The sequence below is a fragment of the Hydra vulgaris genome, chromosome 03 (genome assembly GCF_038396675.1).
Source record: "Hydra vulgaris chromosome 03, alternate assembly HydraT2T_AEP".
In the NCBI taxonomy this organism is placed as follows: Eukaryota; Metazoa; Cnidaria; class Hydrozoa; order Anthoathecata; family Hydridae; genus Hydra; species Hydra vulgaris.
In genome coordinates, this window is record NC_088922.1 from 19,304,572 (window position 1) to 19,330,000 (window position 25,429).

The 25,429-nt window shown below is 31.4% G+C and overlaps 4 protein-coding genes across 7 annotated transcripts in view; 1 reads left to right on the top strand and 3 right to left on the bottom strand.

Annotated features, from left to right (window-relative positions):
- The window catches only part of LOC100211131 (PAS domain-containing serine/threonine-protein kinase), a 36,768-nt gene extending 22,778 nt beyond the window's left edge, over window positions 1-13,990 (top strand). For 3 of the 4 annotated variants that reach the window (XM_065792576.1, XM_065792578.1, XM_065792579.1), the window contains one exon: window positions 13,558-13,990. In XM_065792576.1, coding sequence (XP_065648648.1) covers window positions 13,558-13,790 — 233 coding nt within the window. In that variant the 3' untranslated portion in view covers window positions 13,791-13,990. Of the gene's footprint in view, window positions 1-2,738; window positions 3,533-13,557 lie in introns of those variants that run through there. The other variant, XM_065792577.1, reaches the window with a different exon arrangement.
- On the bottom strand, window positions 13,057-15,952 carry LOC100200845 (WD repeat-containing protein 70). The gene is made up of 2 exons (XM_065792575.1): window positions 15,809-15,952; window positions 13,057-15,707 (listed from the first exon to the last, which is right to left on the bottom strand). Exons 1-2 carry the CDS (start codon window positions 15,858-15,860, stop codon window positions 13,987-13,989), a joined length of 1,773 nt encoding a protein of 590 aa, XP_065648647.1. The 5' UTR covers window positions 15,861-15,952; the 3' UTR covers window positions 13,057-13,986.
- A 284-nt stretch (window positions 15,953-16,236) lies between these two features.
- On the bottom strand, window positions 16,237-18,022 carry LOC100204468 (ubiquinone biosynthesis O-methyltransferase, mitochondrial). Its single transcript, XM_065792580.1, has 5 exons — window positions 17,809-18,022; window positions 17,245-17,453; window positions 16,925-17,158; window positions 16,545-16,704; window positions 16,237-16,381 (listed from the first exon to the last, which is right to left on the bottom strand). Exons 1-5 carry the CDS (start codon window positions 17,936-17,938, stop codon window positions 16,263-16,265), a joined length of 852 nt encoding a protein of 283 aa, XP_065648652.1. The 5' UTR covers window positions 17,939-18,022; the 3' UTR covers window positions 16,237-16,262.
- Window positions 18,023-18,239: 217 nt separating this feature from the next.
- LOC100200802 (MICOS complex subunit MIC60) overlaps window positions 18,240-25,429 on the bottom strand; it is a 37,557-nt gene continuing 30,367 nt past the window's right edge. The window contains exons 12-13 of the mRNA XM_065792574.1: window positions 21,041-21,194; window positions 18,240-18,840 (exon numbers count right to left, since the gene is read on the bottom strand). Coding sequence (XP_065648646.1) covers window positions 18,389-18,840; window positions 21,041-21,194 — 606 coding nt within the window. The 3' untranslated portion in view covers window positions 18,240-18,388. The remainder of the gene's footprint in view (window positions 18,841-21,040; window positions 21,195-25,429) is intronic.

The window sequence follows — 25,429 nt, forward strand, 5'->3', positions numbered from 1 at the left end:
TATCATGGAGACTTTAACTATTTGTTTGGCCAGATTTAGCAAGTTCTCATTATTCTAAAGATTCTCTAAATTGGATGGACCAATATGTCTATTACGTTGATAAAGAATCCAATCCCCCAAATGTGCCTCAAGCACGACCAATTGAAAATTTTTGGGGACATTTGGCACAGAAGGTTTATGAGGAAGATTGACAAGCTTCAACAGAGCAAGTTTTGGTTGATCGCATTAAACTAAAACTACAAGAAATTGATTTAAACTTTTTACAGTCGCATATGAAAGGCGTCAGAGCAAAATTGAGATCAATTGCAGACGGTGGTGTTTTTTCATATAAAAAGTAATATATTTTTATTAAAAGGTAAATGCTTTATTTAAAAAAAATATAATAGTAGTTTGTTTTTTAATTTATAAATAAGTTATTGACGTTTTTATTTTGTCCGATAACTTCCGCATCACCCGTTAATCTTGTTTGTAAAATCAAGGATTGTACGCTCTGTTGAGTGTCGCTTTTGGAGTACCAGGAAAAAATTACCTCAGAGAAAAAATCCCCCCGGAAAAAATACTCCAGATTTTTTTTTTACAGCTTATAAAATAAATTATATATCAATACAATAGTTGTTTAAAGTATAAATAGCGCTTGCTTTAGAAGCAGGAGATCAAGGTTCGAAACAAACTCTTGACATATTTTCGGGTCACGGTAAGGAAGAAGGCGTGAACTTCCTATTTAAATGCACTTCTGCGGTGCTCTGTGACAAGATCATTAGGTCTTCTAGGGGCACCTAAATAAAAAAATTAAAAAAAAAATAAAATAAAAACTTTATACATACGTATTATGTTACAAGAAAAACCTTAATCCTTCATTTTCTATAAACCGACTGACAAATAGGTAGAACATGCAAGGAGTGTACATTAATTGACTGACAAATTGGTAGAACATACAAGTAGTGTACATTAGGGTGTTTTATATTTTATCAATTTTTGAAATTAAAATCGCGAATCGATTTATAAATTGACCATTTATATGAAAATAAGTTTGAGCAAAATATATATATATATATATATATAATTTTTAGGGTCCCCGCCAGTTCAATTTTGGACAATAATGTTGGGTGTTTTAAACGCATCGCGAGGATCTTAAAGTTTATCCTATAAAATTTTTTTATTTTTTCAAACAATATATGTTGGATTGAATATTAATTACATAAAAGGAGCATGTTGAAAAAAGTAAGATACGCCTCCTAATTATAAAATATGTCTTTGTAAAGTAAAAAAAAATTTTTTAACCAATTTCAGAAGATTCTGTAGAATAGTTTCTTAATTTTTTTAAACTAGCGAACTGGTGGGGACACTAAAAATTATATATATATATCTATATTTTTTTTTTGCTCAAACTTATTTTTATATATATCGATTCGCGAGTTCAATTTCAAAAATTGATAAAATATGAAACACCCTAGTGTACATACATCGACTGACAAATAGGTAGAATACGCAAGGAGTGCTGCTACATTGACGGAGGGTTTTGGTTTGGGCACAAAATCTATCAATTTTAAAATTTTTCAGGGGGATTTTTTCCCGGGTACTTTTTCCTTGAACCATTCTTTCAAGAAATTTTGAAAAACAGGAAGGATTGAGATTGCCCTATAGTTCTTTAAAGAGTATGTTTCTCATACTTTGTATATTGGTACAATTTTAGAAATTTTGAATTTTTCCAGTACGGTACCTGTTTTAAGTGATGAATTAATATTTGGAAGATAGGGTTACGTCTCTGACCAAAAACATCTAGTAGTATTTTGTAATCAGTACCTGGGGGTTTTGTTCTTATGAGAGATTTGAAAGCTATTTCAAGTTTGTCTTATTTTAATTTGTTAAAGTTTAATGAGCAGTGAGAGATTGTTAAGTAACTTTCAAATGAATTTTTCGGACGTAGAATTCAGATGCAAGATCAGCATCAATTTTGGAAAAGTATGTGTTGAACTCATTAGAGATCTCACTCTTTTTATATAAACATTTTTCATTAGTCTTTATTCTAGAAAGCATTTTGTTAGAACTTTTTTAGCAATTGTAAACTTCATAATGATTTTTTATCATTGAAATATGACCTTAAGCAAATCGTCAAAGAAATTTTGAGTGATCACATGTTAGCTGTACTTTAAAATATTTATTATTATATCTCCAAATATAATTTTTTTTTTATTCTTTATTTTTATAACAATATGTTTCATGTAATTTGAAAATTTAATATCACCATCGGGTGGTCTAAAGCAAGTGGAAACTAGAAAATTATTTGACGCAGTATTAATTATTTCTATCGTAAGGGCCTCACTATTGCCATCAGAGTTGATAGATTTTTTCTAAACTTAATGTTTTGATTATTCCGGATATAAGTTATAATTCTTCATCTCCTTTTTTTCTTGCGGTTTCGTCAGAACACCAACTGTGAGGCAGATCATCAGAGGCGATTTTACGAGTGTGCGTGTCTGTGTGTGCGTGTGTGTGTGTGTGAGTGGGTGGGTGTGTATGAGGGGTGTTACACCCCCCTTCTCCCCGAAGAAAGTGATTTTCAATTTATAGTCAGTTTTTTTACGAATTAGGTCGGGAATTTGACACAATACCTAAAAACTAATACCGTCTTTATTATTGTGTAGTGAAAATTTATTGGTGGTTTTGAAAATATTCAAATGCAACGTTTCAAAGCTTATTGTTTCACAACTCTTATTAATGAAATTTTTTTTTTGTAGTGATTAAACATTTGGTCGCCTTTTTATTTATTTTCTTCAATAAATTTTATCAAATTTAATAATGGCGTACTTACAAGCCTTGCGAAGTCGTTTAGCTTCCTCCTACAGATTTCTACGGTGTTTGATCGATTCCTTCACATAGTCTTTATTTATGAAATAAAATTAAAATTTTAACATTACTTTAAGCTGGTAGCAAGTACAGTTCATATAATCATGGAAGTATAAAACAGATGGAAGTTCAACCGCATTGAAATTCTTCGGAACTATGCTTGTAACTATTTGTTTCGTAAACAAAAACAACATCAAGACTGTACTTAAACGCTTAATCTTTATACTTGACGCAAATAGGTACGTTCGTAGTTAGTGTTGTCACGGTACTTAAATGTCAGTACTTTGTACCACTACCTATCAAAGTATACTCTATACTCGATAGCAAATTTGGTACCTAAATGAAGGAAGAATTATACTGACTACAAACCAAATAGTAATAGTATAAACATTAATTCGCATTTTTAGCAAAAACTTGTATTTTTTGTTTTTCTAGTCTGTTTTTCTAAAAATATTCTGATAATAGGATATGAAAATATTTTCTGACGTTCGTTTCGATTTATAGACTCTAGAATTGTTTTTTTCATTTTTTAAAGTTATTTTTCTTTAGTTGTATGTAAATTGCGTTCTCAAACTTTTTAGGTTTGCGGAGTTTTTATTTTTATTATTAGTTTAATAATGTAAATTTTTCTTCTTATTCATTTATAACGAAATATATTTCATTAGAAGTGCAGCAAAAACAAAAACTGCCCTGATTTATCTACGGCCATGATAATCAATGGATTGATTGAATGTAAGAACGGAATTAAATTGAACTTTATTCGAATTCTGATGCATATTTTTTGTAAAACTAAATTCTATTTAAAGCACACGTCCCGGGAATCATGAGAAACTGTCACGGAAGACTCCGCAAAATCCTTTGGAGGAAATGATCCTCACACATTACTGTTTTCAAAAATGCAAAAAATGAAATCTTTTGTGGCCGAGAAAAAAAAATCAGTTTGAATTTTTTTCATTTATTCCTTAAAATCATGAATTGACAACTTTGACTCTTTTTGCATTTTTACAGCATATCTAAACAAATTCTACTCAAGCACTCTTTAGATATGGATACTGAGATGAATTTGACCATAAACATCTTTACTAAGAAAAAATAAGTAAAAAATAAATATATTAATATAAATTCTTTTTAAAGTTTTGTATCTATTCTAACAAGCCGTAAATGATACCATTTCCTGATATGTAATTTTTTATTAGACAGGATTTGTTAGTTCTTCCCAATATGACTAAAGGACCAATCTTTAAATATTTGCTTTGTGCTATATTTTTAATCAAAATTTATTTTCTGAATTCCGGGAAATAGAACTGACAAAATAAAGTGTGCAATACCTACATATCTGTGCATGAGAATTTATCTGCTTCGGATCCCATTTTAAAGGTAAATTTTCCATAAAAATCTAATGATGACAAGGTGTTTCTTGACCAATAACTCATTTTATTTTTATTTTTTAAATACATTTTCAATGTCAACTTTTACTAGTCACCAATATGACAGCCCTAATCATATGCATAAAAGTAGTAATTTTCTTTAGATCTGCTTTGCGATCATGCCTAATTCAGTCAAGTCCCATGATGAATGCAGGAAAACAGTTTGTTTTCTCTGCATGAGAAAGTGTGTCAGAGAGGTGACAGGCTACTTGATACAAGTTGTGCTAAAAACCCTTCCAACTCCTATAGACTTCAGTGACTCAAGAGTGCCCAGAGGCATTTGTGACACATGTAGGCTTGCATTAGGGAAAAAAGCAAGGGGAGAGTCTGTCACCATTTCTCCTGTCTTTGACTTCTTCTCTATCAGGATGAGACCAGTTACAAGAGAGCAAGCATTTGACTGCCTTATCTGTAAGATAGGGCGGATGAAGTTCCTTGAAAAGCATCCTCTGGACAACCCACCGTCTTTAAATTCAGTACAGCCTCAAGCAACACAGCGGAGGTGCTCAGACTGCTTTTCAATCATTGGAAGAGGGGTGCCACACAACTGCAGCAATGCCTCCTTTAGTGAACATATGACAGCACTTGAAAACCCTAAGGTTGGAAAGCAAATTGCAGCATCTGTAGTTGCTGCCAAGGAAGCCTCTCCACATGGGACTGTGAAACTGGCTCAAGCCTCTGGTGGGCGCCCTTTGCGAGTGAAGAAAGGTAAAACTTATTGTTCTTAATAGGTATTGTTACATTATTTTCGTGGTTTAAATACTTAAGAGATTTTTGTAAATTAGTAATGAGAATTCCTCTGTGATTCTAGTTTCATCCAGTGCCAAAAATCTCTTCTCTGAAGCTGATGTTTTGAGCGCTCGAGACTTAGTGCAACTTCAAGCCAACACCGGGCTGTCAAATCAATCTGTATAGAAACTAGTGTCCATACTTAACCACTTCTACCAGGCTCGAGTCTTGGAGCCAAACATTCACGCAAAGTTTGCTGAGCTTGGCAAGAGCTTAGCAGAATACTTTACCTAATCTACAATTGAGATCACCACTGACAAAACATAAAAAAGAAGTCAAATTGTTGTTCACTGCATCCAACTAGCAGACCTTCTTGATCAGCTGCTGCTCTAAAGGAAAATTTACTCAGAACATGTCGTGAAGCTTGGCATTTATGGTGGAGGAGGCTTTCTCAAGATCAGCCTCGGAGTTCAAGAAGCTGAACAACCTGAAGACTTACAATTTTCCCCTCGAAAAAAGACTCTGGCTTCACAAGTGGCAAAAGACACAAGCGTCAAGTGCCAGCTTCTGGTTGCCATTGCTGAAGATGTTCCTGAAAACTACACCAACATTCAGAAGATCCTTGACTTAATCCATCCTGATGGACTTGACTTTCTCCTCTCCTGCGACTTAAAACTGGCCAACATTGTAAGTTGCATTCAGTCCCATTCCTGCTCACATCCCTGCACTTGGTGTGATGTTGAAGCAAAAAAACTCTCTCAAAAAGGGAACCTTCGGACGTTTGGGTCACTGCGACAGTGCTTTGATGCCTTTCAGGTAAAAATCACATTCCTTCTTTACGTAGAAAATTTATTTCATTCAGTCTTAATTCTTGACTATTTCAGTTACCAATTCAAACAACAATAACTGTTTCTTGATACCAGATCTAACCTTTATTCTTTCATTAATGTCAATTTAATATAAAAATTGGAAAAATAAAATTGTTTTTGTGTTTCAGGCACATGGGCAAGATCCAAAACAAGCACGACTGTTCAAGATTGTCATTCACTTGCCACTCTTCGACAAACCAGACAGCTCTTTGTTTCTCACCTTCATAGCACCCATGGAGCTCCACCTCCTCCTTGGTGGTCAATCACCTCTTCAAGGCCTTGGTAGTCAATCACCTCCTTGGTGGTCAATCACCTCTTTAAGGCCTTGAAAGAGGCTTGGCCAAAGGCTGATGATTGGCCAAGATCAATGCGTATCAAGAGCCAGCCTTTCCATGGTGGCCAGTTTGCTGGCAATGAATGTCGTAAGCTTCTGAAAAATGTAGATGTGCTGAGGCAACTGGCTGAGCAGGTACTTTTTAAGTTTTACAACTTACCTTATGCTAATCTCTTCAGAAGTACATGGTATAGTGTTTTGTTTTTGTTTTTCTTTACTAAATTTGAGCATTTCTTTATACAGGATTGTGCCTTCAATATTTTTGGAATCATCGACACTCTTCAAAAGTTTGATGCTGTAGTGTCCTTCTGCTTTGGCAGCACCCTTGATCCTCACTTCGCTTCAAAGATTCAGGCCTTCAGAGCATCATACCTTTCTTTCCAAGGGGTCAGTATCACCCCAAAAGTTCACGCAGTGTTCTTCCAGGTGGAAGACTTTATTCTGTTGAAAAAAGAATCAATGGGCAAATACAGTGAGCAAGCCACTGAGGCACTGTATCACAGCTTCATATATCATTGGGAAAGATACAAAGGCCCAACAACCATCCAGAGTATGCAAAGTGGCTCAAAACATGCATGGTTGACAACAGCAAGAGTGTCTAAAGTCATCAAGAGTTTGTAATCTGTTTGGCTTGATTTAGGAATCCTTTTTAAAGATTATTGTGTACACATTCATCTTAGTATCCATATCTAAAGAGTGCTTGAGTAGAATTTGTTTAGATATGCTGTAAAAATGCAAAAAGAGTCAAAGTTGTCATTTCCTGATTTTAAAGAATAAATGAAAAAATTCAAACTGATTTTTTTTTCTCGGACGGTCACAAAAGATTTCATTTTTTGCATTTTTGAGAACAGTAATGTGTGAGAATCATTCCCTCCAAAGGATTTTTTCGGAGTCTTCCGTGACAGTTTCTCATGATTCCCGGGACGTGTGAAAGACGGGAGAATACATAAAATAAAATTTTTCAGTTTATATTTGAAAGTGGGATAAGTGTGAAATATATCAAAATTTGACAAAACAACCTTATTCCAAAGATACGGTGCGCGATAAGCAATACAAAACTTATTAAACTTGGTTCGATAAAAAGGTTCATATATGAGAAAATTATTTCTAAGTGTAGGGGAAACCGGGGCTAGTTGGCCGCAAGATTAAGTTGACGAACTGCGTTTATCTTTAGAGCCTTTCATCAGAAAGTGACAAAAATTACTCAGAAACTTCCTTATTGACCATTTCATCATTCACTGTAGTATTGTCAAGATTCGCGCATGCGCATGGGAGATATTGAGATTTATGCGTTTTTTGGACAAAAACGTAACTTTTAGAACACCTTTTTACTTTACAAAGAAAATATTCAGTCGTATGAAAAAAAAATTATTGTAAAAGTTCCATTCACAATTGGTTTACTATATCCAATCAGACTTTTTTATTAATTTTACTAATTTTTAACAATATTGAAAATATTCATTCTTACAAAAAAATTAAAAAAAATTTTTTTTTAGTTTTTTTTTCCACAGATAAAAGGTGGGCTACTATTTGGCTTTTATACGGACTAATATTTCGTACCAGCTAAAAGTAATATTAAATTTTGGGATAAAATTGTTGCAAAAATTAATTTAAAAAAAATTTCTATTAATTTTGCACTTAATAGTACATTAATAATCATTTTTATAGTTTGCGCCAACTTACCCCGTGGTGGGGTAAGTTGGCGTAATTTTTTTTTTTGAGGGTCCGGAAAGGCCCCAAGAATTTTTTTTTGTAAATGAATGCAAATTTTATAAGATACCCTAATCCATACTCTTTAAGACTACACTTTAATATTTTTAAAAAAATGTAGTTAGGGCTACAGAGCTCATAGAGTAAAAACCGAGCCAACTAGCCCCGGTCTCCCCTATATTTATTTATTGGTTTTTCACAAAAGAGATCTTTAAAGACAGATAAGGATAAGTCATTTTTCCACAAATACATAAAGCATAAGACTTTAAACATATTAAGCTCATATATATTGAGAATTTTCATTTCAATAAAAAAAGGTTTGGAATGAGTGTATCGATCCGCAAAATTAAACGGATCGCACGCTTCTGACGGCGGTAAAGACATTGTAACTTACTTTTTTCTGTGCTTCCCCATACAATATTTGCATAATTTAAATAACTATGTATAAATGAGTAGTAGAGTTGGGTTAAACTTTTTTTACTTAAATATGTTCTGGATTTATATGAAATTCCAATGCTTTTGGAAATTTTTGTGCTAATATAGTCAATATGTGCTTTCCAAGTGATGTTTTCATCAAGAAAAACAACCAAAAACTTTGTGACATAGTGTCTTTTTATTTCAGTATCATCAATAATAATTTTGGGCAAATTTGGGGGTAAATAAGCTTTTTTTGAGACAGGATGGAACAGAATTCATTTTGTTTTGTTACTGTTTAGAGTTAGTTTATTGCATTTGAACCACTTGGAAATATTTTTAAGTTGCTCGTTCATGCTAGAAAAGAATTTGTAAATATCATTATTGGAAAGAAATAAGTTGGTATCATCAGCAAACATGATACTCATTAAATTTGAGGCTTTATTTAGGTCGTTTATATAAATCAAGAACAACAGTGGTCCCAAAATGGAGCCTTGGGGAACGCCACATGAAATATTTAGAAACTCATTAGAATAATTATTATTACTAAAAACAAACTGCTTACGGTTTGATAAATAACTTCTGAACCATTTTATGACGTAATTTACTTCATAGTATTTCAGTTTTTGTATCAAAATTTGATGATCGACAGTATCGAATGCTTTCGATAGATCGATGAAAACACCTAAAGTATATTTGATGATCGACAGTATCAAATGCTTTCGATAGATCGATGAAAACACCTAAAGTATATTTAGACTTTTCAAAAGAATTAGAAATTTCACGTACAAATTGGATAATTGCATGTTCCGTAGAATTGTTTATTTTAAAACCAAATTGGTTGACGTATAACAAATTATTAGAAAGAAAATAATTGTATAGTCTATTGTACATAATGCGTTCTAGTATTTTTGAAAATGTGCAGAGGACGGAAATAGGACGATAATTACTGATATTTTTTTGATCTCCCTCTTTTAAAATAGGGGTAACTTTTGCAATTTTTAATCGGTTAGGAAATAATCCTTGATGGATAGATGCTCATATACTTTAAAAAGAATATCTTTTAATTGTTCAAAACATTCTATAACTATATTACCGTTTATGTCATCTGCTCCGCTTGCTTTGCTTTTTTTAAGTGATTTGAATGCTCTTTCAAATTCTTGAAAAGATAGTTTTGAATATAATTCGTTGGAACCATTGCAATTATCCATCTGTACTAGAAAATCGTTAAATTTTGCTTTGGTAAAAGGAATTTTATTTGCTAGTTTAGGACCGATGTCAATAAAAAATTTGTTAAACTCATGAGCTAGATCTCTTGGATCACATATACGTTTGTTATCAACAATAATTATCTGGGGGAAAGAACCTGAGCATTTCTTTTGTCTACCACTAATTTTGTTCATTACAAGCCAAATGCGTCTTGAGTTATTTTTGAATTTATCTAGAAGTTTTGAGTAGTAATTTTTTTTCAAGTTTTTACGAACTTTTTCAAATAGATATTTGTAATCTTTTTATATTTTCTCATTTGAAGATGATTTTGTTTTGAGATATTTTATATACAGCTTCTGTTTTATCTTGGATGATTTTTTAAATCCTTTTGTTTTTTGTTACCCAAGGATTGTTTATATTTTTTGGAGTTATTGTTCTTTTAATAATAGGGAAGTTTGCATCGGAGTAAAAGGTTTCAAAAAAATTATCGTAAATTTTGTCTGCATTGTCATTGCTTCCAGTGCAGTAACGATAATTGGTTTTTAAACTAGTTTATATTAGTATGGTTAAAAGTGCGTGTTTTAACTTTGATTTATTTATTTTTATTTTCATATTTTGAATTAAGTCTTCTTTAAACCTTTTCTAAAAATACTTTGTTCAAAAAAAAAATGCTCAAGTTCTCGCTCACGCCGTCAGGTGGTCGATAACAACAGCTTAATAAATTGTTTTGTGATTGATTGTTTATAATTTCTATAGTTAAAATTTCTTTATCGCCATCGGAAGCACTTAAATCATTCCTAACGGTATAAAAAATATTTTCATTCGCATAAAAAAGGACTCCTCCGTCGCGTTTATTTACTTGTCTTTTGAGCGAAATTAATTTAAAATGTGGAATATTAAAATTAGAATTACTATCCAAGTCATTTGAAATCCACGTTTCAGTTAAACAAGTTGTTATTAAGACTTCGAATATTTACGTGTAGAATTCTAATTTTATTTAAATTTTTGTCATAAACATTTTTAAAAAGAAACCCTTCTAATTCGCATGGATAGTGATATAAGCAATCCGAGCAGTTTTTTATATTAGGGTTTATATTTTCATCAGAATTCAATTAAAAAACAGAATTCAGTAAGTTAAATCTTATAAATTCAAAATCACTTATTCCAGCCATTTTTATTATTTTTTTTAATTTATCAGATCATTCATTTTAGAAAAGTTTCTTTTTAAAATTTAGTGTAAGGGATAGGGTTTCTAAATTCTCTGCATAAAATTCTATCATATTTAATAATAGCATACTTACCCTCACCACGCAATCGTTTGACCTCTTCCCATAATTTTTTGCGACTCTTGATCGTTTCCTTCGCGAAATCTTCGTTGATAAACACACCAGTACCTTTCAAGTTTTTAACGGCATTTAGAATTCTGTTCTTGTCCTGATAGTTTAAGAGTTTCAGAACTATTGTTCTGGATATTTTGCTATCTCTTATTTTTCCTACTCTATGTGCTCTCTCTACAACTACTTTGCTGTTTATTTTAAGTTGGTTTTTAAAAATATCTTTTACTGTATCTTCACAATCAGTTCAGGTTTCATTCGGTTTTTCTTCTACTCCATTTATTCGGAGGTTATTTCGTCTAGATCTATTTTCTAAGTCGATTGTTTTTTTGCTCAAAATGTTCAACTCGTTATCATAGCATTTCTTAATTTGTTTTATCTTTTCTATTAGGTTTGTTTCTTGAAAGTTTAATGTAGTTTTAACATCGCGTAAGTCTTTTTGAATATTCATCACATTGGGTTTATTGTTATTTACATAAATTTCAATTTTTTCAATTCTTTCGGTTATTATTTTTAAGTTTGCACTCATTATCGACGCAAAGCTCTTTTCTTGTTCCATTAACAACTTTTCTGTTTCTTGCAGTATACATATTTTTTGTTCCACCAATTTCTTGATAACTAACTTTTCTATATTTTTAAACGAATTTTCCATATTTGTAAAATATTTTATAATTTAACACGCTGTAGAAAAAACGCGTCTGTTTGTTTCAACACGCTGCTTTTTTTATATATATATTAACCAAGTAAAAACAAAAATATTTATATATATACTACTGTGATCAAAAAGTAAGGTGAATTTTTAATTTAAACTTCCGCCTTATTCGAATCGTCCAATCTTTTTTATTTTTAAGTTGGTAGGAATGTCATTAACATTTGCGCCAAATTACATGTCAAACTCATAATTATTTTTTTTTGTTTACGCTTGTTTCTGAAGTACCAAAAGTGCATTCGGCGATTTTCACGATGTCTAATTTTGTTGAGCAAAGAAGTGCTATTAAATTTTGTTTGCGGAATGATATTTCTGCTGCTGAAACGTATCGAATGTTGCAAAAGGCCTTCGGTGAAGAGACTATGTCTCAAAAAAATGTTTACAAGTGGTACAAAGACTTCAAAGAAGGCCGAGAACGTGTTGATGACTTGGAACGCTCCGGACGACCATCGACTTCGATTGATGATCGCCACATCAACAAAATCAAAGAATTGGTGCTTGCAAATCGTCGGTTAACCATTCGAGACCTTGTTGGCATGGTTGGAATATCATTTGGGTCGGTGCAAGCGATTTTGAAGGACCATTTGGGCCTCAGAAGACTCAAATCACGCTTGGTGCCGAAATTTCTCAATTTCTTTGAAAAAGAGCGTCGCGTTAAAACGTGTGAAGCAATGCTTTCTGACTATCAAGACGTCTACAAACAAATTATTACTGGCGATGAGACTTGGGTCTACGCATACGACCCTGAAACAACCGACCAATCGAGTGAATACCGTGAAAAAGGCGAGCCGAGACCGAAGCAACCACGTCAAAGTCGCTCAAAAATCAAGGTCATGTTGACTGTTTTCTTTGATTATTGTGGTGTCGTGCACTACGAATTCCTTCCAACTGGCCAAACTGTCAACAAGGAATATTATTTAAGCGTTATGCGACGTTTGCGCGAAGCTATTCGCAAAAAGAGACCGGAACTATGGGCCAATAACTCTTGGATTTTGCACCACGATAATGCGCCTTCGCACACAGCACTGGTTCTTCGTGAGTTTTTCGCCAAAAACTCTACCCATGTTGCTCCACAACTACCGTATTCGCTCCACAACTACCGTATATCGTTCCCCTCAAAATAATCCCCCCGGGGGGGGGGATTATTTTGAGGGGGACGATACAGATTTGGAAGAATAAATAAAGATTTTTCATTTTATAAAAAAAATTCACCTTACTTTTTGATCACAGTAGTATTAACCAAGTAAAAACAAAATGTCGCAGCAGATGAAATGACGCAAACATGATCAATCAACTACAATAGGTCTTGACTAAGTTATCAGTTGACGTTTTTTATGAGATGTTAAAATGTTTTTCAAAGTTTCTAACTTAGCTTTCTTTTTGCCAATTGTAGGTTTATCCATTTCATTATATTTTTGTTCATAGTGTCTTTTTAGATTGAATAATTTTTAAAATGTAATAGAAATAAAACATATAGCACGAATAAAAAATTTATAAACATTCTTAAACAATCAAATGCTTACTATTTTTATCTTAATACAAATGAATAGAATATCGAATAGAAAGAAAAAAAAAGACAATAGAAGTTTTAAACCTTTAAACATAGAATATTAAAGCTACAAAAAAGCTGAAAACAAGTACATTCTGACTGCACGAGTTTTGACTTATCTTAAACAGCACTTGTTAGAATATTGATATCAGAAAGTACGACGCTACAAGTTGTTAGACACTCCGCAGCGCTTTTGACAACTGTTGGTATAAAATCAAATTGCGCGCGATTTTTTAGTCGAATTACTATTTTTTATGTTCTCAGATACATCTATTTTAATATAAAATGTAAAAAAAAAGGGGTAAATGTGCAGACTTTTAGAGGGGATAGGAGTTTCAAAAACTATAAAAGAAAAGAGGGTAGAAATTCTAACTTGCGTACGCACTATACTGACGGCTTAAATTGAAATGCTGTTTCATTTTGTAGATTTACTTCATCTTCTTCACTGGATGTTAAACGTCGACGATGAAAAAAGAGCAACAATTGATGACGTTATAAACCATAAATGGTTCAGTGGTTCATACGAATTTAAAAGATATCTTTTTGAGACTCCATTTTCAGTCGATATTAATGAGTTGAATCACTACTTTCGTGTTTCTTATCGTTCTCAAAACAGTTTTACAAGAAAAATGATCAAAAATCCATTAATAGAAAACTGATTGCAGCAAATTTGATATGATAATGTACCGAAAAACTATTAAACGAAATTCTCAGCCCAAAGAATAGCTAGCAGGGATTGAGTTTGTTGATAGAAAAAGATTGTTTACTTCTCAAAACGAATTTAGCCACGAAACATTAAATTTTTTTATAAAGTAATAGATTAAAATCTTATATTAAATAGACGTATTGACAAAACTAATCAACTTTCTGTCTTTTTACTGTCACAAGCTCGTTATCTTCATCTTCACTATCCGAATCACTTTTTGTTGTAAAAATAGGGTTAGGCTGTGTCTTAGAATAGGCTGGCGCAATCCAGAAAGGGTCTTCAGCTGCAGCTTTTGCATGCTTTAAGATTGCTTCCCTTGGGTTAGCAGTATCAGCTTTTGCAAGAGCAATGTTTTTAATAACAAACCCGGTTAAACTCATTCCTTCTTTCATACGACCGCCAACACCATGTGAAAGGCCTAATGGTGCTTCTGGCTTGTGAGACGCAATCGGATCCGCACGTTGTTTTGCTTTTATTTTTTTCATAGTTTCTGCTTTTTTCTCACGATATAATTTTAGGGTAATAGGATTAATGATTTGAGGTTTCACTAAGCCCTCACCTGGATCAACACGCTTGTTTTTTACTTTGCCAACACAAAGGGTTGCTCCTTTGATACTTCTAGTAGGATCAAATAGAACTTTAATGTTACCGTCAGATAAACCCACTAATATTTGATTCAACTTTACATGCCACAATGAACAAACTACAGATGTGTTCCCAAAATCTAATTCATGGGCAATATTTAGTGTATCTCGTTCTAAAAACACTAATTTCCCGTTTCCTCCCCCTTTTTTTGCAGAAGTTCCGGTTACAATTAATTTCTCATCAGGACTAAAGAGACATTTTGTGGTTGTATAATAGCTGACTAAATCTTTTGCTACAGCAACTGGTTTTTGAAAGTTTCTTAAGTCCCAATATTTTAAAGTATCGTCCCCTCCGCGGGATATAAGAGACTTTTCGTCAGAAGATAGACATAAGCAAGAAGTTTCGCTCCCGTTAGTATGAGCTTGCATATTACTTAAAGATGTATTAACAAACAGTCGTCTAGTATCCCATCCTTGAATCGAACCATCTTGACCTGATCCAACAATTAATTTTCCATCTCGATTAAACAAACAAAAAGTCACACCAGTTTTTTTACTCTGTTTATTTTTCATTCTAATCACATCTGTGTTCTTTTTTACTGTATTAATATCCCATAAACGAATAGTTCCGTCGTCCCCGCATGAAATAAAATGGTTTTTGTCTCTCGGATCCCAGCAAGAGTTACGAACCATAGACACATGACCTTTGGTATTTTTCATATCGACAATATACTGATCTCCTTTTTTGCATTCATATACCTGATGTCCATCACGATCTAAAACTTGAGGTTGTGCGTTTCCGGTCGAAACCAATATCCTATCACCTGTTGCACTATATTGTAACGCGTTCACCCAATGACCATCTGCCGGCGTTAGTGTTCGAAAAGGCCGTAAACTAACATCCATGCTATTAAAATCCCAAAACTTTACCTCATAATCATAGCTGCCAGTAGCAAGTCGAGAGCCTGATGGGTCAAGAGCCATCGCTGAAACTACTTTTTGACCGTGCAACAGAGTGATTTCATGAGACATTGGTATTTTTTGTATTGGAGTCAACTCAAAGTCATCTCCTTCCGAATAATCGCTGTCAGAATCATCATCTTTTACCGTTTCTTTAACGTTTTTTTCTATTTCATTTTTTAAATCATTGACAATTGCTAGACTTGGAGAGGGCCCAATCGCAACATCTTCATCGTTATCAAAAAATGGGCAATCTGATTTTATAAGTCGCTTTGCTTCATTCAACTTTTGGTTTAAAATTTCTTCTTTTGGTGGTTTTTTTGCACCTAGAAACAAAGAAAATCAAATTTATAACAAAAATTGTTTTTACCAAAAAAAAATAATGCTAAATACAAAGAGATTTAAGAAAAACATAAAACATTATTACCAAATCCACTAAACCCCATCATATTTCGCATGATATCTTCTTCCGATGCCATAATTAAATGTTACCGGTAAAAACGGAAAAGCCAAATTTTATTCAGGTCTAAATATTATGCATAACTGTAAAACAATAGATTGTTTAAAAAAAAGCTTGCTACATTTAAAAGTACCAAAGCTTTAATCGAGCACCACATAAAACTCGATGTTAAAAATTGATCCTTATAAACAAAAATAAATAATTTTGCAATAATTTAAGAAGTTGAAAATATTCTCAAAAAGATTATATGAACTGTTACGACTGGGAATTAAAAAACAAAATAACTTTATTTTAATATGATTAATTTTAATTATTTTTTTATTAAGTAGTTAAAATATTAAAAAAATTGTTAGTAAAAAAAAATCTTGAGTTTTCCAAAAAGAAGAAAACTAAAATAAAATTTAAAAAATAACGTTAAAATTTATGATAATGGCTTTTGCGCATGACAAGCGTAATTTATAAGTGTTGAAGGAATCCAACTCCATTGCATCGTAAGTGGATTTAAAGACATTCCTAAATACGTTGGCTTGTACATACCACCTGAAAAATATAAGTTTTAAAACACAAATAAATTAAATATAATTACAGCAAAAGATCTAAAAGATATTACAACAAAAAAGAAAATTATTACAAGAAATTTCTGAAGATTGCTGAAAAAAACGCGGGATTTTTCCTAAAACCTTTATCAAGAAAGTTTCCTTACTGTTTTGTAGGTAACCAGTCAACTCGCAAGGTGGAACAAACTTATTTTCATCATGTGTATTTATAGGTACAATTCTAAAAATGTATTCTGCAACATACTTTGCAAGTAATGAAGCAATAAATGTTCTATTTATAGTGGTAAACAAGATGTATCCTCCAGGCTAAATTAAAATGGTAAATGAAATGCATAGAAAAGTAAAAACCGTGTATTAAAACGTTTATCATTTAAAATTCAAACATGTAGTTGTAAGTAAAAGCAAGTCGTATGTCGTAAAGCGTCGTAAAGCAAGTTTTACGACGTGTAAGAGATTATCGTGTAAAATTTGAATTGTGTCATGTATGTGAAATTTTAAAATAAGAACAGCTAAGTGTAAACCCTACTTTAACGTGACTACAGCAGTAAGTAACAAAAGTGCGTGGCTCATTAACATGTTCTAGTACTTCAGATACCACTACTAAATCAAAAAGTTCTTTTGGACATAACTCTTCTAAAAGCGTACATCGGTACTTTAAGTTAATTAACTCAGGTTGAAATGATAAGTGCGACTTAGCTGCCTCAATATTTTCTGGTAGCGGGTCGATACCAACAACTTCTGCACCGAGCCGTGCAATCGGCTAAAATAATTCCATTAATAAAACAACTCTATCTGCTTTGATTTGCTTATCCTTATTTCCCACTTTTTATTTTATCAAAATAATACCTCTGAAAGAATTCCTCCACCACACCCAACATCTAAAACTTTATATCCTTTTAAAGGATATTCCTTAGAAAGTTCAGTTCGACTGGATAAGAGCTTCTTAATGAGAGGAATACGAAGCTTGTTCATTGAACGTAAAGCTTCAAACTTTCCGCCTGGCTTCCACCACTGAGACGATAATTTCCGAAATTGATCCATTTCGCTTGAAGAAACTATACGATTTGTGTATAAAATATATTAGCTCATACAACGCCTTGCATAATTTACTATTATCATTAATATAATTGCACGCACTCACATACACTTACACACTCACATAACTACATGGAAAAAAATAATTAAATAACGACGCGAGAGTTTTTATAACTATGAAGCTATATATTTTATTATGTCTCACTTTCCCCTAAAAGCTACACTACCTTTTATGCTAAAAATCATAATTATTGCATTACTTTTTTATAACTATTGCATTACTTTTATTATACTATATTGATAATTATAATTCTTCTATAATTACTCTCAAAAATAAATTTATATCGTATTATAGTTTAATTCGTAACTTCTAACCTGACTGTCTCGTTTCTTCTTTATCTATCTGTGAACTACTATAATTTGCTATTTGACCATGGCTTTTTATCGTGAAAAAGTTCAAAATCCTACATTCATAACCATTTGCATGAAGAAAAAGTTTTAGCATCTTTTTCAAATTTTTAAGTTAAAAACTGAAGTTTTTTATCTGGCAAACCATACACGACCTACAAAATAAAGATATCAAATAGAAAAAATGAGATTACGTGTGATCAAATATCATAACATGAAAAAAAAAAAAAGTGATAAAAACAATGAAATTATAATGTTCTATTATCAAGTTTTTACAAAATGAGTTTTTAAAATTACTTATAATAATTTTCTCTAAGCATACTAAAGTACATATTGTTTGAAGAAAAATTGTCAATTAAAATAAAGCTTATGGGTAAAAACATAAATGAATCAGCAAATAGTTATTAAAAAGCAATACTAAAACAACTTATACAGCGATAAAATTTTATATATATAGTTATGCATATAAGTTAACACATATCTATATAATGTCAATAATGCTACGTGATGTGAGATTAAATGTAATTGCGTATAATTCAAAATATTTCTATTCCATTCCTGCACATAATGACGCAACATAAGCACTTAACAAACTAACAGTTTGTCTTGTTTCTAGTAGTAAAATGGTTTCTTTTAACCAATCATGACTCAGTTTACGAGATACCCCATTTAATTGGCTTATGAATTTAGCTGTTTGAAGCAAATCGCCTTGACTGGCAAAGTATTCAGCTTTTGCTAAGATTTCATAAGTGTCTAATTTCTCAACATTAATCGGTTCTTCCATATTCATTTGGTACCACTGTGAGATGACAAAAAAAGATTTAAAATAAGAAAGAGCATACTTTATAAGTGAACCTCCCTCATTAACCATTCCGACTTTTTTACAAGCTGACTTGACTCTTTTAAATCGTTCTAGCAATAACTTTTCTGGAATAACACCCAACGTAACAGCATCTTCAGGAAATGCAGCAATTATCTCTCGTAAAACCTGATTATTTCCTAATAAAACATTTAACAGAAAAAAATTATTGAAAACTCTTTAATTATCAATCTTAAAATACCGAATAATAAAAAAAGAAATATTAAAGGAGAAATCTATCTATCTATATATATATATCTATATCTATATATATGTATATATATATATATATATATATATATATATATATATATATATATATATATATATATATATATATATGTATATATATATATATATATGTATATATATATATATATATATATATATATATATATATATATATATATCATTATAAAGTTATTGTATATACAACTTGTATAATTACATCATTATATAACTAAACAAAAAATAAATTTACTTTTAATTTTGTTTAGAAGAAATAATAAATTTACATTAAAAGTTTTTGAAAATCAGTGTATTAAACCAACTAAAAAACGTTCCGATGTTTGGAAACATGTTTTGTTTTATTCGAAAAATTCAATTGTCAAATGCTTGAAATGTTCTTTAACATTTCAAGCAGCAGTCACAAGCTCGATGATTTATCATCTTGAAAAAGGTAAAACTATTAAAAAAACTTTTAAAGTTAAAAAAAAAAAAAAAAACATAGAAAAAGAATGGTCAAATTTCAATTACTGCCTGTCTTAGAACCAAGATTGATTCACCAGAGGTTGTTCTTGCCAGACTTGTTGCAGTAGATCTTAACCCAATTTTTAACTTGGAGTAATGTATTGATATTAAAATAGTTGAACGGCACAAAACTTAAAAATTCCAATTAATAGACATGGAATGAAAAGTATGCTTTTGGAAAAAAAATCGGATACCACTTTTTTTTTGTGCAAAAAAGTGATATCCGATTTAGCTGATGATTTTGACAAGTTGAAAAGACAGACAATCATTTTTCATTTTACATCCATTAAAAATCATTGGTGTACGTGTTCAAATTTGCATTTTTTGACTAGTTCAGTCTATGGACGTGTTAAAAATTAATGATTCTATGCCATCAGAAAAAGCATCTGAAATGATTATCAAATACTCTTGACTTGGTGACTGATGGTCACTAAGCTAAGAATATTTTAATGAAGAAATTAAGAAAACTTTTAAATATTGTTATTAACTTTGTCACTCTTATGGTATTCATCTTGCTGTTGGTTATGTCCTTTACAAAAAACAAACATTCGAAAGAAAAATTCGAAACTGAAGATTGACATGACGAAATTGAAGAGATTGATAAAGATTTTGATGATGAACATAATGGGGAATGGCAGAAATGTTGGACATCAATGATGTGATTAAATTGACAGATAAACTTTGTGAAACTATAATAATAATTAGAAAAACTGTCACAAAGTCACAAAGGAGATTTATAACCAAAACTGATATTCTTCAACAACATTGTTTGAAAAGGCTTGAGAAACAACAATCAATGTTTCTTGACACAAAGACTGGAACTCTTTAATCAAAAATGTAAAATAGTTGCATGTTTAGAAATAATTGAGGTTGGAACTACTTCTCTTTCTAAAAGAGATGTTGACATCTTGACAAGTGAAAAGATTTTTGAATTTACTCTTTTAAAACTAATGGAAAACAAAAGTGCTGTTGGTAAAGATCTTTATACTGCTGTGTTAGAAAGAATAAATGAAAGAAGAAACTCTGGTATTAGTGAACTTGTTAGATATTTAGACAATCCGAATCGTTTGGATAAAATGACTGAAAACTTGATTCTTTATTATCCAAAAAAGAAAGATCTTCCGAAGATAGCAAAAAATTTATACATAAGACTTTTTTTGATAGATATAACCTCACTTGAAAATAGTCAATTAATTGATTCAAATAACAAGAGAGTTGCTCCAGAATCTAAATAATCATTGTTAAAAAAGAGTAAAATTTTTGAAATATTTATCTGACACTATAGTGGCTTCACCAACTAAAAAATATATTCATAAAAAAAATAAAAAACTGTTTGAAGTGTCTAATGATCGACCAAAAAAAATGGAAAACTCAGCTTTTACTTTTTGCCACGTTTATCTGTGGAAGCTGAAAGCTGCTTCAGCACAAATATATTATTAACATTTGAATTATTTAAATAACTTTCCAAAAATTATTTGTTATTTAAATAATTAATTCGTCCATTATTTAATTCAATAAAAGAATCAAATGTTTAAAATAGCTAAGCATAAAGCGTGTAATAAATAAAATGATAAAATACAAAATATCTACCTCCCATTTCCATTAAAGATGCAAGTTCTGGCATAAGATTTCTTGTACGACCATGAACAAGTTCTTCCTTCAGAGTTGCATCCAATGCTTGTGAAGCTATCCACAACTTTTGAGCCTGACGCTGTCTTTCTTCAATGTTAACAACATCGTTTATCTTAAGAACACACACAAGCATATAAGTAAACTCATGCACAAAATAAAAAAAGAGAGAGAATATATATATCACGGGCGGATCTAGGGTAGGGCATTATAGGCGGCTTCTTAAAGAGAAATATTATATTACTATTAAGATGTAATTTACGTTTTAAAATTTTATTGGGAATTTTTAATTATTCACGGTTATGGAGTTGCTGATGAGTAACTTAACTATGAAAAATGCAGGAGTGTTACAAACTATGATTAGGCAAAACTGCTTTATCATGCATTAGATGAAATAAATTTTGCCTAATCTAATCTAGAGACTAGTTGTTGATAAATATGACTCTAACTAAAGAAAACTAATTATTGCCTAGGGTAGTATGGAACTAAGTGGTCAACCTGCCTAATCTGTTCTGGATCTAGGTATAAAAAGTCTGGAAATTAAATGTGCAACTTGAAAAAAATTGATAAACAAGCTGATAAATTGAATAAGGATTTTGCATTTAGCACTGCAAAGTTCTTAAAGTGCCTTATTTATGATGTCTAACACTTGTTATAATGTACGAATTACTTTAGAGCAAAACGATGTAGTTTCATTAAATGAAATTTGCAAGAAGTTATCTTCTAGTAGATTCTATATGTTTTGTGTATAAAGAAAACCTGCATTCATCTTAAGCAAAACTTCTGTTTATCTCTTGTGCCATCTACTTAAATTCATTTTAGTGTTACTTGTCATTCTATTAAAGTAAGTCTCATCCTTTAACTGTGACTGTTCCTAAGTGCTTCAAAAACTCTTATTTGTCTAGTTTTTTTCCTCAAACATCAGTTCTTTGGAATTCCCTCCCTTCATCTTGTTTTCCTGATTCATAAATTTTGTAATCTTTTAAACTGTCTGTCAATCGTTAACTTGCTTTATAAACTTCATTTTTTCTCTTCCAGTAGCTTTCAACTCTAATAGTAGTTGCTTGCAGCTTTGTTGAAAGTGAAGATGTTTGAAAAAATATATATATATATACAACAAACTTAATAAATCATTTTGGGGTGCTATAATTAGGGTACAGCAGATAAAAATTTAGAAATTTTAAGCACTAAGAGTTATGTTTTTTGTTGGTTCAGTTATTTATTGTGTGTTACCATCAATTTACCTCTATTAAAAAAAAAATTCTAAAGGATTGAAAGGTTTGTTTGTAAAAGGTTTGTTTATGCTATTTAAATTTATTTTAGTTCAAATATGGCAACTGCTTCTATAGTAGAGTATTATTATTAGCTATAGTTGAAAAGTATTTGTTAGCTGATGCTTTACGCTTTCTTACTTCAATAATAATTGCATGTTAATGCAACGTTTTATTCCAACATTCAATATCAGAAGGCTTGAAAAGTTAAAGATTGTATGAATCAGGAAAACATGAAGATGGGAGAGAGTTTCATAGCATTGAATTGCAGGAAAAAAAAGTAGACAAATAAAAGTTTTTAGACCATGCAGGGACAGATACAGTAAAAGAATGAAACATTGCTGAATGACGAGTCAAGTCAGTTTTAGTTGATAGAACTAGAGATGATAGCTCCTTTGAGCAGTGACCATGATAGTATTTGTTGAAAAAGATTTATAGAAGAGATGCAATTTTACGACAATGGGAAAGAGGTTCAAGCTTAGCAGATAGAGCAGGTCCAACTGCATTTACAATGTGACTTTGGACCTAGTCTAGAAGAGAAATAGCATCATTAGAAGAACCAGCCAAAATATGGTAACAGTATTCCATACAGGGAGGAATAAGAGATTTGTAGAGGAAGAGAATGGAATCAGGAGAGAGAAAATAGCAAGCATAATAAAGAGAAGCAACCTTAGCAGATGCTAACTTAGCAATCAATTGTATATATGGTTTCCATGAAAGGTCAGTAGTAAAGGATAATTCAAGAAAATGTAAAGTAGAGGACTCAGTGAGAGGGTTGCCATTCATTAATATAGGAATATCGACAGTACTGCGATAGTTGTTTGCAGTAAATAACTGAGTCTTGTTGGAGTTAAAATTTACAAGCCACTGTGAGTCCCAATCTGTTATAGAAGTGAGATCAGATTCAAGATCTGCTGCCTGTTTTAAGCGATTGAAAAGGGAAGACTTTTTGTCAAGCTAAAAGTATAAAATTGAGTCATTAGCAAAAAGAGCTACCTTTATTATTAATATAGATAAGAAACAAAACAAGACCAAGGATAGAACCTTGAGGTACACCAGAAGTTACTGGAAATAAAGAAGAGTGATAGCCTTCAAGGATGACTTTAATATAGTGCTATAGTCACAGGTCCCACAGTTTTGGAGGCCCTGGTTTATAGAAAAATATATATTTAAAAGAAACTCTGAAAATAAAATTTTTGATTAATCATGAAGAGAGGCCTACTGCTTTAAAACAGCCCTGGGCCCCAAAAAGTCTTATTCCACTACAGTACATTGTCACAATACATTATATTTCATATGTAATCCAGGAATAAATATGTGCAAGGAAAGCAGAAAAATACACCATCAATTAGCAGTTTGCTAATTTAATGGTGTATTTTTCTGTCATACGCCTTCAATCGCCTTGCATAAAAAATCAGCCCTCAGAATCAGGATCGGCATTCGGCAATGCTGATCTAAAAGTGTTTAAGGTTGGGAAAAAATCGCTGACCATGTTTCTATGCTTTATGGTAACCCCTTTGTGCAAAATTTGTTGGCAATTTATTGCCAACAAATTCTGAGGGTTAAAAAATCATACAAACAACCCTCAGAATTAGAAAAAATGAGGTCAAAAATAATTTGCCAGCCTCAATCTTTTAGAGGTCGGCATCAAGTCGCCAAAAAAAACTTTTGCCGACCTGTTCATAGAGTAGTAATATTCAGGTTTAATTTTGAATTAGTATTAATAATTAGTAGTAATATTCAGATTTTAATTTTGAATATTAAAATTGTTTTGTTTACTTTTAATTGTGTACATAGCAATATTTATAATAGTTGGAAATAGAATAGTTTATTTTATTTTTTTTTAATTTTTTTATTTTAGTAATTAGACGTATTTACAATTTTAAGTAAAACAGTTTAAAATAAATTTTAAACTTTTTGGATTTTTAATTGATTTCAAGAATGAGATTTCAGAAAAATACACCATCAATTAGCAGTTTGCTAATTTAATGGTGTATTTTTCTGTCATACGCCTTAAGGTATAATTCCAATTCAATTTAAATCTATGGATATTTTTTATAAAAAAGATGATGACTCAAATTTAGCAAAATGCTATCATACATAAGGAAAAAAAAATTGACTCAGTCATAAAACTCTTGTGTGTAAAGCAGGAAGGAAGGGAGGCCATAATAAATAAGGTGAAGTGAGAATTTTTTGAAAATATGAACCCGCGTAGATGGGGAAAAAAATTTACAATTATAAGCTGGTCGGAGGCTTTTCTTTGGCACCTGACAGCAGTTGTGCATGAGCAGGGACGGAGTTGCAAGGCTGGTTGGGGGAATTTATATATATATATACATGGTTGCAAATAATTGGCTATAATGACTGATTGAGTCACATTTAGTGCATTTTTTACCATTTTCATAAAAATTAAGACACATAGAAATAAGTCATAAAACAGTGCACTATCTAGGCACTATCTTTGTGTGGTTCTCCTCTAATATTTGATGATGGATCTTTTAGAGTCGAAGAAAAAGTTTTTGAGTTTGGATGACACCAGTTTACTTTGTTTAAATTAGTTTTTATTTTAAAACATTGGATAAGGTCCCCTCTAATTCTTATGGTTTTGAGACTTTCTAATCCTAAGCTTGATAAACGTTTTTCATATGAATTGTGCTTTAAACCTGGTACAAGCAACAAAGTTGCAAATAATAGGTACAAAGAATGGCTTTGTATTCAATAACAACATAATGATAAAAACTAATAAAAACTTCAGAGGTTTGTGTCAGAAATATTCTGAAAACATTAAAAACAATAGATTGAATCCAACATCATGCAGAATCCAAAAAGTTATAGAAAACTTACCAAAAACTTCAAAGATAGTGCAAGGAGAGAATTAGTGATACTTAGAAAATTGAAAGCAATTACTAATGATAAAAATAACTGAAAAAATAAATAGAAAAAGCAAAGTTGTTATAAAAAGATTTAAATCTGAAAAGAAACTGCTTTGTTGTACCAAAATTGGTGTCAGCAGAACAGTTAAAATTTAAGTTTTTAAACATCATAGAATCAATCAAAAAACCACCAGAGAGATTTTAAA